Source organism: Drosophila melanogaster, chromosome 2R (genome assembly GCF_000001215.4).
Source record: "Drosophila melanogaster chromosome 2R".
NCBI classification, from domain to species: Eukaryota; Metazoa; Arthropoda; class Insecta; order Diptera; family Drosophilidae; genus Drosophila; species Drosophila melanogaster.
The window spans coordinates 17,609,594-17,624,774 of record NT_033778.4 but is presented as its reverse complement, the minus strand read 5'-3'; the positions used below and the strand labels follow the sequence as shown (position 1 = coordinate 17,624,774).

Here is a 15,181-nt window from a genome sequence, read left to right as displayed (position 1 = left end):
AATGTTGTGTTTTTTGTTTTTTTGTCATGTCTGAGGCTTTTGTTGGGCCATTCTTTATATTCGCCAAAAGAAAAGAGACAAAACAGCCAAGAGTTGGACAAAATTATGCGGAAAATTACAATGCATAGAAATTTGTGCCGTTTGAGAGACAGATCTAATCGTGAATTATGTATTTCTGGGTGTAGGCTAAGGTTACATAATCATTTTGTGAGTGTTTATGGTAGCACTCGGTATGTCAGCAAGGAAATTACCTCAAATTGATTTGAGGTGTGATGTAGATTACAGCTGTTCAGAATTCTCAATTGAAACTTTAATTGCAACTGGAAAAGTAGTTTAGAATTTATAATGCTCCTTAATTTCATTTCAAGAGCACCGTTTTTGCTCCATTTTAACAAAAACCCCGTTGAGCGTACAATTGAAATGCAACCGATCCCTTTTACCACAACTGAATTCTATCCGCCACTTGCATTTTAATGGCCACAACTCACTCAGCACTTCGATTGCGGGACATTGCGCCACTTGGCGGCAGTGCCACAAGTTGGAAGGCAAACAGACTCAGATGGAGCTGGCCCAGAGATTCAGATAGGGAGCCACGAAAAAAACAGTTCTATTACTTAATATGCAACACTAATGCGAACAATGGCAGCACGACATCGTGGCAAAAGGAAAAACCAAAGCGCCCAAACACCAGAAACCCACAAAAACCGAAGGCCCAGACACACGATCCTCCGGTTACTCACTCCGTCACCAGACATTCAATCAACACTACCACTTCGACGTGCAGACCTTAAGGAAAAAAAAAAAAAAAAATAGTGGAACACCACCAACTTAGAAAGGCAACCCGTTGATGAGGAAAAACTTAAGAGGCAGACCAAGGCGGTCAATTGTTTTTCACACCTCACTTTTTGGTTTTAACCACTCACACATACGTATGTACGTGCTATACTTTTCAAAGCTCCATTCATATAGAACCACTTTTTTCGGCGGCATTCTATTTGGTGATTTTGCTACGTGCCAGGGATTCGGTATTTGGGATCTGTTCTCTCGATTTGTTTGGAATCTACGGGAGATTTGAGATCGAGATTGAGTGCTGACAATGGCAAGGAATTTGGGCTTCGTTGCTGGAATGATAATTCGAGTGCCTAAATGTGTTCGCCATTCTGGAAGTGGAGCACACTAATGCCGGCGATTTGTCTTCGAGTCGGTCTCTTAGAATTCCTGAAATACAAATGGAGATACAAGTAGATTAAAGGCTTCCGAAGTGAGTGGGATAAAAGAGTGATATGTTGTTAACATTTAAGATTTTTGGGTTAAGACGAAACCAAACAGAATATTGATAATATATTACTTATTATACGTTTTATAACGTAAACTATTTTTTAGATTTCCCCATCTGATTATTTGTACCCATGCAATTATTTTCATTAGGGTTAGGTTACAGTTCTAGTTTCTTTTCGCTATTCCATTTGATTTGCTCTCTTATTAAACGAGATTTATGGCTGAGACGGCGAGCCAAGTCAAGTCTTGACTTGGGCCAAGCCCAGTTCAAAATCGAGCCGAGGAAGTCGGACCACTTTGGCACCCAGCACAAACTGTTTTTTTCTCGATTCGAGTGCGCGGGTATTTGCAAAAAAAAACTCGTTTGCATTTGCGCTCGTAATTTAGTTTTAATATTTGCAATTTAATTTTTTTTTTTGCTGTTGCTTTGGCGGCTGGCTATCTGGTGCTTTTATTAGAGCACGCTTCGCGAATTACATAAAGCCAAAAGAGCAACTCAAGAAAGAGAGCCACAAAAATAAATGTTGACTGCAGGAATAACATGGTTAAAATGAACGTAAACAAAGTGCAGTCGCACCTCGAAAAAAAAAAAAAAAATGAACAAAAAATGGCTGGCACGAGCAAGGCTGACGAAGCCAAAATTCAAAATTCGGTGGGAAAACAAGCGAGCGGCAGACGAAAAATCAACATTCGAGTGTGAAGCACAAATCAAACATCAAATAATTGATAGAATATCGAAGCGAAGACAGCCAGCAAAATGCAAAGCAGCGGCGGCCTTTCACCCAGAAATTTGGACTCCACACTCCAACTTTGAACCCAGCACGAGCGCCCAAGAAACCCAAACAAAAAAAAACCCAATACCAAACTCAAACCGAAAATCGAAAACAGAAAACAAGCCAACGAAGGGCCAACTCTGGATCGCAGCTGGATTTGAAGTCTTTGCCTTTGGCCAAGTCGTGTCTTTCTGTGAGTGGGCTTAAAATGGGGTGGGGGAGGGGGGTTGGCAAGGGGTGGCGGCGGTGCCACCCGCACAGGCTTAGAGCTGGAATTGAACCAGTTTTCTGTTTTGGCCACTTCGCCAATTCGGGAGTGGTATGGCCAACGCGAAAACCGGCTAAAGAATTTTCCAGCTAAGAAGTTTTTCATGTTCGGTTGCCATTTTCATTGAGCCACGAACTCGAACATTCATTTCCATTGTCCTTTTAGGCGAAATCTTAAAAAAAAAAACGAAGTTGATTTTGAAGTCGCCATTGCTTAGGTAATAAATGTTTTTTTGAAGTTCTGCCATAATGTTTTTGCTAGTGGCGTAAAATCCAATTAGGTTGCCTTGCATTGCAAATATAAAGTAACGTACAAAAGTCTGCAGATAAAGTAATTTTTTTATTTTTCATACAATATACCACACAATACAGATAAATAGGAAAAAACGTTTTTCCTTAACGCTTTCCTCAAATCGAAATTTGTCCATTAGTTACCAATTTTCCAAATTCAATTCAAACATATTCGTCCGCACAGAAATCGATTACATCAATTTATAAAAATTCGACCTACCCTTTGGGCTTTGTAAAATATTATACAAAAAAATGTAAATTGATGATGATTATTTAATTAAAATAATCATGAGCTCAAAATCAAGCGTGGCCAATGAAAAATTGACTCCGATCGATGAAAATTTCACTTTCTTTTTGGGGCTTGGCCCTTGGGGCCTTTCGTTCACCAAATTCATTCATTTCACCGCCCAAAAAAACTGACCTCAGCGCGCATTACGTAAAGTCTTTCGTATTTTGTTTTCATTTTTTTTGGCCAGCCACGCCCCGTAGTTGCTGCTGTGTTTACTTTTTTGTCTGGCGGCACATCGAAGGTTTTAGCCTAAATGGTTTACAAATTTATGCGGTTTCCACCGAAAATGCTTTCAATTTCAGGTATTTTGATGACGAGCTCCAAACGCTCCACGATTCCCAGGCGGAAGGGGTGGGAAAGTAGCACCGACTTTTAATTTATTTATGCAACCCGAATATGATCCGAAATGCGGACAAGATAGGCCACAGGCACCTGCTAACATTTTGAAGAGCTCTAGAGTCTGTGTTACATTCGTAGTTACAGTCACCCAGTTTAGTGTCGTACTTTTGCATTCACCAGCAAAAGCAGCCAACCTGTTCGCCCATTGACCAAAATTTGCGTATAATTGCTCTACAAGTTGCACTGTTTATGCAAATAGCCAAACAAGCTAGCTAGAAAAAAAAAACCAAAAATAGGGAAAAATGGAAAAATAAAACAAACTGTGAAACCAGTTTAAATGGCCCGTTCGTTGCTTTTCTGGTTTTCATAATTGATTTATGTATCTTTTGTGAGAGCTCCATTTCCGACTGTTCAGCATAAACAATATCCGCTTGCCGGTTGGCCAACGAAAGGCGAAAATTCCAATCAATCATTCATGTATGCACACAACCCCCAGCCAAGGACATTGGCATTAGAATGCCAACTTGGCCAACACCCGCACAAAGAACCAAGCCGAGCCGAGCCGCAGCTAGCCAGCCACATTCTAATCCCGGCCAGAACCTGTTTATGGCCTGGCAATTATATCTGCCTTAATTGTATTTAATTTGCCTGTACTTTGGCGGGGGTGTGCACTGCGTTGTTCTCACTGACTATCGCTGACCGCAAGCCAGTTACAAACCGGCGACACTTCAACTTGACTTCAACTTTGAGGGTGTGGAGCTGTCTTCTGATTTCTTTCCCTGCCCCAACTGGCCTTTGGCAATGGAGCCGCATTCCCGAGGTGACAAGTCTTGGACTCACTTCCTCCACTCCCGCCGGCATTAGATGGTGTTTAATTAAAGGGTTCTGTCATGTTAGACGCATTGATTAACGACAGTAACGTTTGCAATGTGGGCACCAGGTATGTTCCATAGCACAGACTGCTTCTTTGTCTATTAATTCAATTATAAAAAATAATTCAAATGCGTAATACGTTTAAATCTACTTACAATTAAGCAACTTCCGTATGGGCCAAATATTTGTTGTTATTTCAACGATATAGATCACTTTAGCTCCTTCATGAACTGTGAACAGTTTTTATTTACTCGCTCGGTTTTGTTTGTTAGCCACTTATCGAAACACAAACATCGGTGGCCAGGAGACTGCCTCTGCAAATATTTCGCTATTTTAACCACAATGGGTAGATGTGAATTTTGTTTATTTGCTGACAAACTGTGTATTTGAAGTTTTGCATTCTTCCATTTGCTACTTGCTACTTGCTACTTGCTGGCTGCCTCTGGCTGGTGGCTTGCCACACATTTGGCCAGCCCAGTGGGTGCCCCCCCGCCCAGTGCTCCAATCTCGAATGTTTGGCCAACAATAAAAGCCAACCAGCCAGCTGGAGAGCTGTTGGCCGAGTTGCCTTGCAACAGTTTTCTTTGTTTTGGTTTTTGCAGTTGTTTTGCTTTCGGTTGCGCTGCTCACTGCTCGCATTCGGCTTACTTTGTGTAACAAGTTTGCATATGTAATTAACCGACTGCCGACTGTGGAGTATTAGTAAATATAATTAAAAACTAAATCGGAATGTGCACGTGTTGGGCAAACGCCTCGCATGATGTAAGCCCAAGCGGCGAAGCGATAAGCTTGCAAATTCTAAAGAAGTTAAACAAAAGACTTAGGCGACAAACTTAGGCCATTGGAATGAACTCAAGAAAGTGATGAAAAGCCTGAGGCGACCAAGTTGTCCACTTTGAGTGGGTGCAGCTGAAAAAGTAAACCCATTAGTGCTAATATTCTGGCGGCTGACTCACTTTCATCGCACAAGCCTGACCTTGGGGCCTGTGGGCATTATTTTCTAATTAGCGAATCGCCGCGGCCAGAACATTGTCCACTTCTTGAAAGACTTCTCAAGTTTATTTGTCTTCGATATTATCGCCAACGGAGTCGGAAGCTTATTGTTCTCGTTTCCAGTCTCCATTTTCAATTTTGCTGTTCTTTATGATTATTTTGTTTGTTATCTTTTGAGTTGGCTCTGATCAGTTCTGTGAAGTCCATTAAAAGTGAGTAAATTAAATGAAATTTTGTCAAACAAAAAGAAGCACAATGGAAGTAATCATATCGGGTTTACTGAACTGGGCGCGGGTGTATGATGTCAGATCTAGGAAATGAGTTCTGCATGGCCAAGCAGCCAAGTATTTATGGTTTAGCTAGGCCTAGGTAAATATAGTCATAACTATCTGCCAAATGGGAGTGTTTTTATTTGTGGCTCTGATTATATCTAATGTGGGCTAAGTTTAAAATGTGGGAATTCATTGAGTAATTAAGTGAATTGCTTGAGAATTCTTATCTCAATTCAGGCACTGCCTATAAAACAATATTTTTTTTGGGAGTGTAACTTTCAAAATGTTGCGCTTCATTCAAAACTGCAGGCAAAAGCGACGACCTTCAGTGAATAAAAAAAACGAAGAAGCCGCTTTAACAATAAAAGCAACAATAGCGAATGCATCGCAGAGAGCGACCAGCCAAGAAACTTGATTAAAGTTAAGGAAAACGTAAAGTTCAACTTGTTGTTTCTGCTGTCATTTGTTGCTGTTTCTGGCTGTTTGCTTCGCTTTTGTTGCACTTCTGCTGAAGTATTTGCGCCATGGCTTGACATTTCGCACAAAAAAAACGAGGTGAAAAAATCGAAAAAAAAAGCAACAAATGAAGAAGAGGCTGCAAGATTTCATGCTTTTATTTTCGCAATTGGTTGCACCAGCCCAGCCCAGTGCGATATAATGAATCTGAAAATGCCCGGGCTATTGTCGCCAGCGTAATTAGCCGGCTGCTCTCAAGACCCCAATACCATTATCTATAATATATCTATGTATTAACTGATGTGCGAGCTCTGAGATCGGCGGAATCAGCAGCTATAATGCCGTGCAAATTTCAAATTCTTTGCTGCAAAACAGTAAATGTCAAGATGCCGACTGCAATATGCCACAGTGGTCGTGGGTAAGTTAAATATTTAATTAGGATCTTATTAAATCAATGATTAAATTCAAGCCACACCTTGAAATCCAGGTGAATTTACTCAGCTATAATGGGTCACAAACCCTTAATGAAAATATATAAAAAAAGTAAAAAGAAAAAGGAATCGGCTTGTTTAGTAAATAAAATGACTTATGGAGTTAACACATGTCAAATTAGATATAGTAATGGTTACTTAAAAGCAAAATCTTGAATGAATATAAAAATTAAATATGTGCTAAAGCGCTTAAACACGTTAAAACTTTATAAATTTGTGCCCTGAGCAATCATTAGTGCACATATGAATAAACATTTACTAGCAGTCTCAGCAGAATACACTGTACTGGGCGAATAGCACTTGACGTGACCAGTCTGGGTACCAACTACCGATCACCGATGGTCCGATGGCTGAAAATGGTATTGCATTGAACCGCTTGGCCCACAGAACGCCCCTCGGTAGTTTGCGGCCCCATTGTATCGACCATTTTCCTTTTTCTTGTTTTTTCCGTTCGGTTTCGCCAAATGCCAAATGGAGACGACAGTTAGAGAGCCACCTTGGCTAAGCTAGAACCAGTGGACAGGCGGCTAAGTTAAAACGGATTTGAAAGCCATTGTATGTAATAGCTTCCTTTGGTTTTGCTTTCAAAGGGACTGTCACTTGGGGAGACCTTTGAACAAAGGCCCAGTAGTAGAATCGGTTGGAAGAAAACACTCAGATTATTAAGCAAAAATTTCCAGTACAGCAATATCGCAACAAATAGCAAAGTCAATTGGGAATTGAACAAATATCTAGTGTAATGAATTTTAAAGACAACGCGGACAGCTCGACAGGTAGCCAAATTAGCAAGCAAAAAGATTTGAAGTCGCCAAAAAGGACTAGGGATGAGGTGACCAAAAAAACCAAGAAGAAACTGCCGAAGAATGCCACTATGGCGCGGTCACAACTGACTCCCTCTATGAAAATCAAGGCCATGATAAAGAATAGAGTTAAAATGACGCAGAAGCGGAAGCTAGCACTTATGACATCCGCAAAGGATAAACCACTGCCGCTGAAGTCTAAACGTAAAGTCATTGTGGTGGATCCCTCTTTGAAGACCATACGGCCCAAGATTGCCCGGCGCCCCACTCCGTTGCCCCGTCCGCGAAAAAAAAGGGAAAGTCGTGCAACGACCTTGCCAAAATATATTCCCTTGTGTCAGAAAAAACACCATGTCGTCATTGAAAAATCCTCCGAAGGCTAATAGTAATATATTATTATTTTTGCAACTAATATAATTGAATGGGCACATTCAAATATTCGTACCCATCTCTTCTGTTTATCATAGTCTGCTCACATATTGAATTCTCAAAACTCAATTACAATAAATTCCAATTGCGATCGATAGAGATAGGCTTATTTATGTGACTGGAGCCCGAAGGTTGCCGGCGTCTCGTAAAATTCTGTCCAGAAATAGGCAAATGTGTCACGACATCAAATCGGCATATTTGAATTCGATTTCGATGGTTTTTCGATTTTGGGTCAAGCGCGCACAGAATGCTAATGAATGCTATTCCTCGAGAAAATGCCACAAAAATAGTTGGAAAAGAAAAACAAAGTGTATTCACCCACATACGAACTGCAATGCCCACTTAGATATATGGAACACTAGTGCAGTGTCAACGGCAATGGAGGATGAACGATTTGATCTACCTTCAGCGGATTAGAGCGAGCTACGCTGGATACAGTAGCTACTCTTGCCACAGTGCAGAAGGAAAAATGTCATATTTTGTCTCGCGCTGGATTTGAACTTGGAACCTTACTAGAAATTATTTCAAAACAATCTGCGGAACTTAGACCGCAGCACCATCGACCGTTTCAAAGCGGAATGAGCTAACATTGAACCCAACCACCGCAGCAAGCAGTGGTCCAATCAGAATGGCAAGCAGTGCATATACGCGTAAAGTATATGTAAAATTCTTATTCTTCATAAGTCCCATATTAAAATAATAAATATTAAAATCAACTTGACGAGAAAAGAGATTTTTTCACTTATAAATCGAATAATTTTAATATTTATCCAATTAATTTTTAAGAATTTGTACACGTACGTACTTAATGAAAACAACGGAAGTGGGCGTGTTTTTGAACGAACTTAAACACTCAACGGGCTGCTGCAGCCGCCTTGGCACACAAATTTTCGGGTATATTTCCTCTGACAGATCTTTTGGGCCATTAATCAAACCCTAAACTAATCTCCAGTCAGTCATTTCGACAACTCGCGCCAAATGTGCGAGACATGCGACGCCTCGTCGCGTTCTTAGATGCGATAATAAACGGCAATTACTTGCAGTTAAAAAACGTTTCAGGTAAAAACAAGGTGTGAAGCCCAAAAGAGCCAGATAAATTCGACTCGAATCGATGTAGGCGTTGTCCCCACTCCAAAATTCCCAGCACTCGAGGCTCTTGCATAAATTCGTTTGATAAAAACCATTTGAAATACGGCGGCCATATGATATTTTAATTTTCAATTAGCGACTGGAAAATCTGTCGACATACGGGTGGAAAAAAAATATTAACTTCGCGTGGTTGAGCTGCATTTTTTCTTGTTTCTTATTTATAAGGCAAGACGTAGTGGGTCAAAGAGTCAGGATTGTGATGCATGCAACATAAGCTACGAGTTGGGTGACTGTTCGCCACTTTATCATCCTACTCCACACGAAATATTTCGCCAAAAAACCACATTATTTAAAAAATATTCACTGGCAGTTTTGCTACAGTTTCGTTTTCCAATCATTAATAATCTCAAGTAAAAAGCAGAATTGAGAAATAATAAATAAGCCGCCAAAGATGTTGCAAAGTAAACATGAAAAATGGGACAAACAGGTCTTAACATTTAACAATTTAATGACATATTATTAGCCTAACAACTTGAATATCTATAAAATATAATACGCTGTTATTATATGAATTTTATGGTGAAATCGAAGTGAACTTTTTAGGCTCCCAGATTTAGTTTCGCGATTACTTGTTGTAAAATCAAAGAAACCCCCCGAACTAATTTTTTTTCTTTTAATAAAACTAAGGCATTGCTCTATTAAAGAAATTAGAGCTGATGAATATGATTTCTAAGATAAAAAGAAATAATTTTTGACCCACTGTGCAGCTGTGACAAATTTGCGACCCAAAATATTTTGCGCCAGCCGGAGGCTGTATATGTATATATTTTTTATTTTATTTATTTATTACACTTTTCACGCAATTAAGAGCAATGATTTTCGGCTTTTGCGACCTGTGCATTTCATGGCCACGCGTTGCCAGAGGCGCTGGAGTGAACAAATTAATTGATTGTTGACACATTTACGCATTTACATAACTAACAAATCTGCGACCTTCAGATACTTCCAGCTACTACTTCCCATCGCAAAATCGATTTGTGCCATCATCCGGTTCCTTTCCGCGCCCACAGCCGTCCTCGCTGAGTGGATTCCGTGCCAGTTCCGGCGGATTCTCACCTTCGCCGGGCTCCTACCAGGAACAGCTTCTGTTCATCGCCAACGAAAATGCCAAACAATCGCCAGCGGCGGCCAGTTCGCAATTCGGAACTCCATTTGGAGGCAGTTCCCAGTTTGCGGTAAGTTTTTTCGCCTGCACCATAAAAAATTCAAATTCAATTATTTCCCCATTACATTTCCCTATTCGGCGAGGGGGCGTTCAAGCAGCTATGCTCTGGGCAATTAGTGGGTTTTATTCGTTTTTTTTTCTTCAGTTGTTTTTGTAAGCTCCTAGGCACGCTAGTCAATCAATGCCGAAAACGAAAACGAAATCAAATCGAATGCAAAATGCAAAAGGATTTCCACATACCACACATACATCTATGTATGAAATTTGATTTAGTTGGCTGGCCAAAATTTGCTGGACGGAATTTAAATTGGTGGCGTGCCATAAAAAGTCAGGATACTGAAATCAATGTCTAGGGATCGTTGTGGATCGCGGAGAGCTGCATAGACTTACATTTTCGCATATCAAGAGGATTTGGTAATATGTTGTAAGCCATTTCAAAGTTCCAGCCATTCTCTTTTATCTCCGAACAATCTAATTTCTCGCTGGGTTTTCATATGTTTAACGTATGTATTTTTACGGCACGCGACTGTCAAAAAGTGTTAGATACTTTTCAAAAAATATCCGTAGGCTGCCTAGCTAGCGTGCACGTCAAAATGATATAAAAAGTGCAATCAAATTATAGATATAAAATATATGCGTGAACTGACCATTTGGATATTCATATACTTTCACTTGACCAAAGTCAAACAAAGCGAATCGGCTTCTGCATATCAACGAATATATGCGTGAGTAATTCAAAGCCACGCGAAGAGTTGCAGCCAGGTTGTATTTGTTAATTGAAAAAAGTGTAAATTCACATTGTTTACGATGCGATGAGCACGCACTTTGGCTGCAGCTTGCAGTGTTGGCCCTAATTGAAATGCCTTTGGTGGCCCCAAAAGGGGAGGCGGTGTTGCCCCCAGCGGGGGTCTTCGTTTGGGATTGCTGCACCATCGATTCAATCCGCATCCGCAAGTTCCAATGCACGATCTCCAGATTTCTCTATACCCTACGGAAGGGTGCTACACAAGAGTTGATACCCTTTTCTAAGCAACACAACTAGCTTAACAGGAGAGTTATTCAAATATGGCTTAACAGCATGAAAAGAAAATAAAGTTACTAAATGTATCTTATAGGTAGAATTTGTAAAGGGTACTTCAATCTTTACCCAATAGAGCAACTTCTTTATGAGCCGAAAAAAAACTCAATTAACCTGATTCAAGTCCAGATGGGGTAACCCTTTAGAACGCATTCTTCAAATGATGAATGAAGACAGCTCCATTCTCCATTCAGCAGGCCAAGGAGCAGTGCTACTGAACAGATCCTTCTTGCAGTTTCATCTCCACCTCCGCCCATCAGCTTATCAGCTGATCACGAGGCATAATGGAAATTGTGAGTTGTCTGAATGCCGGCTGGTTGGCCAAGTCGAGTGTGTTGGTCCAAGGGGAAAGTGCGTCATAATGACGAGTGTTGGCGGTGCAATAACCCTCTTCCGCAGCTAAACTGCTTTCCAGCGACGTGAGCGAAGCTTTCATAGTTTCATTATGCTATCCATATTGACAAATGCCTTAGAAACGTTTGTTTTTAATTTCCCCACCGACGATCGCTTTCTTTGCCGCCACACACCGACTAACACACACAACTGTTGACAATGGCCAGTGAAATTTTGACATGAGAGCATATCCAGAGCATATAAGCCCACTTCAAACTGGAAAAAAATGTGTTGCAATCAGCTCTATTGAAGTACCCATAAGATGAAAGCCATATGCATTCTAAAAGCAGGGAAAGCTTACCAAAGCTTAACGCATAAATCTTAGAAATTAAGGTTATATTTGGTTCAATATCTGTTACAACAGCAGTAAAGATAAAGTTACTACTAGTAACTATAATTTTCTTTGCTGTGTAAAAGCGAAATGGTGTTGCCATTAGTAGAGCCGCCCATTAAATGACTGCTAATCAGAGTAAGTCCATGGACCCAAGACCGCATTTCCAGCGGGCGTGGAAATCTGGAGCCCACTAGATTGAAAAAGTTCGGTGATGGTTGGGGGGCAAACGTGGATTTTCTGATGCGTAAACCGATCCGCCAAGAAGCGGAAAAATAAATGCATTGAAATGCGCTCTTTTAGCAACAAAACTCGCGTTTTGTATGCAATTTGCTTAACAGAGCAAAACTTTTGAAGCCAATGCAGTCGAAAAAGGTACGACTACACTTTCAAAAGCCGAAACAATACCAATCATAATGGATAAACAAGAAGTACTTGGATTCGAGGCGAAACTGGCGGCAATTTGGAAGTTTGAATGTTGGATTTTGGCCAGCGACTGAATAATTAGTGAGTCGCTGGATATCGCCTCCAACGACCTTGATACACTTCAATCAAACATTTTCAATCGATTTCCATTGTCTGCTGCAGCTTTCGATGTCGATTTCCATGGCAATCCGTCTAGAGCCCCATGGCATTGTCTGCAACACGTCGAAGGTGCTTGAGAAGGGTCTGGCCGATCTTTGCGAAGCATTTGAGTACCTCAACCCCACCTGTGGTTGCCCTGATTACGGACTTTGTCATCTGAAGACCCGGCTTATGATAGTTCTGTCACTTAAGCCGACTTTTGGGTTATCAATTTAAGGCCGAGCTCAATGTCGGCTTTTGTCAGCTTAGAAAATCGTTATATAAGATAGGATACAAGTTTGGTCTTTTCTTCTTGATTGAATATCTTTTGTATAAGTAAGATTGCAGATGATTTGCACATAATGTGGACTAAACCAGTTGGTAAATACCGACCTTTAACCACGAAAATGATTCTGATTCACAATGATTCACTTAGTAATTCAGGGCCTTTTTCAATTTTGGTGCTTGCCCAGATTACAACTGAAAATTCCCACAATCAGGTTGTTACCTTTTGAATGATTTAGTCAAATTACGCATTTCTGATCATTTTTTGATTCACTTATCCTAATATATTCTTTAAAATACACTATGACTAAATAGACAAGTCAATTAACTGACGTTTTGGACATTTGACCAATATAGCTAATAACTTACATACTTTCTTAATTAAAAGTTTAAGATCCAGAAGCAAAGACTGTTCAACGGAAAGATTAATAGACAACCCTCTTAATGATGGGCAAATGATCAGTTCAATAACCCAAATGCTGAAAATCCTTCAGAAGAACGATGATGGATATTCCCATGTACACTTAATTATAGGCCCATTCTGCTTCCAGCTTTAATACATTATTTATCAGACCATTTATATCGTTTGACAAAAAGCGCAGCAAAACAAAATGTAAAACTAATTAACCTGCATTGCCGTAACACCATTAAAAAAAACCTGCCTCTCTGTTCCATAGAAACCCAATCGCCAGACGGACTATTACGATATCTCGCCACGCCCCTTTGGAGTGCCCTCGGGGGCGGGACCAGCGGCATCGGCGGGATTAGGAGCGGCAGCGTCCACTGGTGCCACGTCCGCGTCGGTGACCAATGGCTTCACACGCTCCAAGGCGATACGGAATGGATCGGGCAACAGCCTTGGTGGTGGATTCCAGCCGCAGACGCAGCGCATCAATGTGCCCCACCAGCAGACGCAGTTTTTGGCCCACTTTAGCGAATCTGGGGTAAGGAAATCGAACACTCAAAGAAAATTTTAGATACAAATGTACAAAAATGAAAGTGGAAGCTGGGCATTCAACAATCTAAGGTTTTTTATTTCACTGACGCTGATGCCAACATTAATTAACTTTACGAAACTATAAAATAAATATTATTGTTTTCTTTTTGGCCAGCTAGTCTGCGAATTAAACAACCCGATTGTTTACTGTGTATATCGAGTTGTAGAGTGCAGATCGAAAGAAAGTAAGAGCGACAGAAAACCAATCTCAATTGGCATAACAAGAAGCAATCGAGCTCAGGCAAAACAATTTCGCTTCGCCATTGCATAACAAGTTAACAAAACAATTGGCTCTGCTCTGATTTTGGCCAATATCAGTTTTTTGTTTTGTTTCGATTTCGGGGAGTCCGGGAGTCTTACGTGACTTCCAAACAGTAAATGCTTTGCGGCGTTTATATCTCTTTTTTTTTTGTCTTTTACCAACTCTCAAGTAGCCAAACTTCAGAACCAGTTCCAAGCCACGCGAACTCTAGTTTTGGCTGTTTAATTTTTTAAACAAAAAACGTAGATAAAAAAAAAGCATTACCCCACACAAGACCGCAGCCAAATGGGCAAATCGAATTGTGGCAAAAATATTTTACCTTTCACCCTATTGCACTTCATGCTCCACATTTTTGATTGTTATTTGCTTAACGTTTTGGCCAACCAACGAAGTTTGTTCATAAATCATGTTCGCATTACCAGCCCCTCTTTCCAAGTCGCTGTTTACTTTTGAATCCGCGGAGCGAGGAGCACACATATGTGTATATATTTTGTGTATTTTCAAGTAGTCAATATTTACATATGTACTTCTACTTCGAACTCTTATAATTGAATTGTCAGAGCGGAAGCGTTTCTCGCTCTGATTTCCCTTTCCGTTTTCTCGTTTTGCGCACATAAATTTCTCAAGTTAATTGCAGCAATTTGTTTGCCCATTCGGGCGAAAGTGCTGCCTTGATCGATGGCCAGCTTAAATATCAAATCAGCTCACGATTAATCGGCCATAATGACAATTGCTAGTGGGCGCTCAAAACCCATTAGTTGGCATTACTTTTGAGTCCATGCCATTGCCGCTAATTCTCCACCTGCTCCAATCCGCTGCCAATCTCTCATCTCATGGCTCTGACTAAAAAGTACCAAACTAGATAGAGCGAGCACAGTGTTAACTACCAATTGGTGTTTCAAGCGAATATCCATACATAAATAGTTTCTTTATTGCAAAATGGTAGTGTGATCGGGTGCAAAACGATCTTATAGTTTTTTTTACTGTGCAATTGTATGGATTTGGCAACCTGCTGAGGGGAATCTTCCAACTTTGACAGTCCCGAGGTTGCCTTCACATAAAAATTAAATAAATACGAGCGCATAAATTATAGATGAACGAATGGAGCTGTGGGGTGGCGGTTGGCATCTGGAAATTTGCACAAAACGCTTTAGACAAATTTGAGAATCACTTGAATGGCACCGTGGTTGTGAATAGTTCGCACGCAAGACAATTGACAGCAGACGAACCGCAGAGATTGCGGTTCCATGTCGAAACTGTAACAGTTTCCCATGACGATAGTCGAGGCTGTGAACGGAGATCTGCAGCTGTGGCTTCTTGGCAATGGTATATTGGATTGGTTATACCATTATCAAAAGCCCGTAATCCAAACAATGCTCGTGTTAGTAAAACTTCAAACTCTTCTT

The 15,181-nt window shown here is 40.6% G+C and overlaps 2 protein-coding genes and 1 non-coding gene across 3 annotated transcripts in view; 2 read left to right on the top strand and 1 right to left on the bottom strand.

Moving 5' to 3' along the window:
• Positions 1-15,181, top strand: part of CG10936 (uncharacterized protein) — a 34,188-nt gene that overhangs the window by 14,364 nt on the left and 4,643 nt on the right. The window contains exons 3-4 of the mRNA NM_137395.2: positions 9,640-9,875; positions 13,194-13,460. Coding sequence (NP_611239.1) covers positions 9,640-9,875; positions 13,194-13,460 — 503 coding nt within the window. The remainder of the gene's footprint in view (positions 1-9,639; positions 9,876-13,193; positions 13,461-15,181) is intronic.
• CG44403 (uncharacterized protein) lies at positions 6,880-8,276 on the top strand. The gene has a single exon (NM_001299615.1). The coding sequence runs from the start codon at positions 7,062-7,064 to the stop codon at positions 7,503-7,505; it is 444 nt and encodes a 147-aa protein (NP_001286544.1). The 5' UTR covers positions 6,880-7,061; the 3' UTR covers positions 7,506-8,276.
• snoRNA:Or-aca4 lies at positions 7,858-8,019 on the bottom strand. The gene has a single exon (NR_003805.1). It is a non-coding gene; the product is annotated as a snoRNA:Or-aca4 (small nucleolar RNA).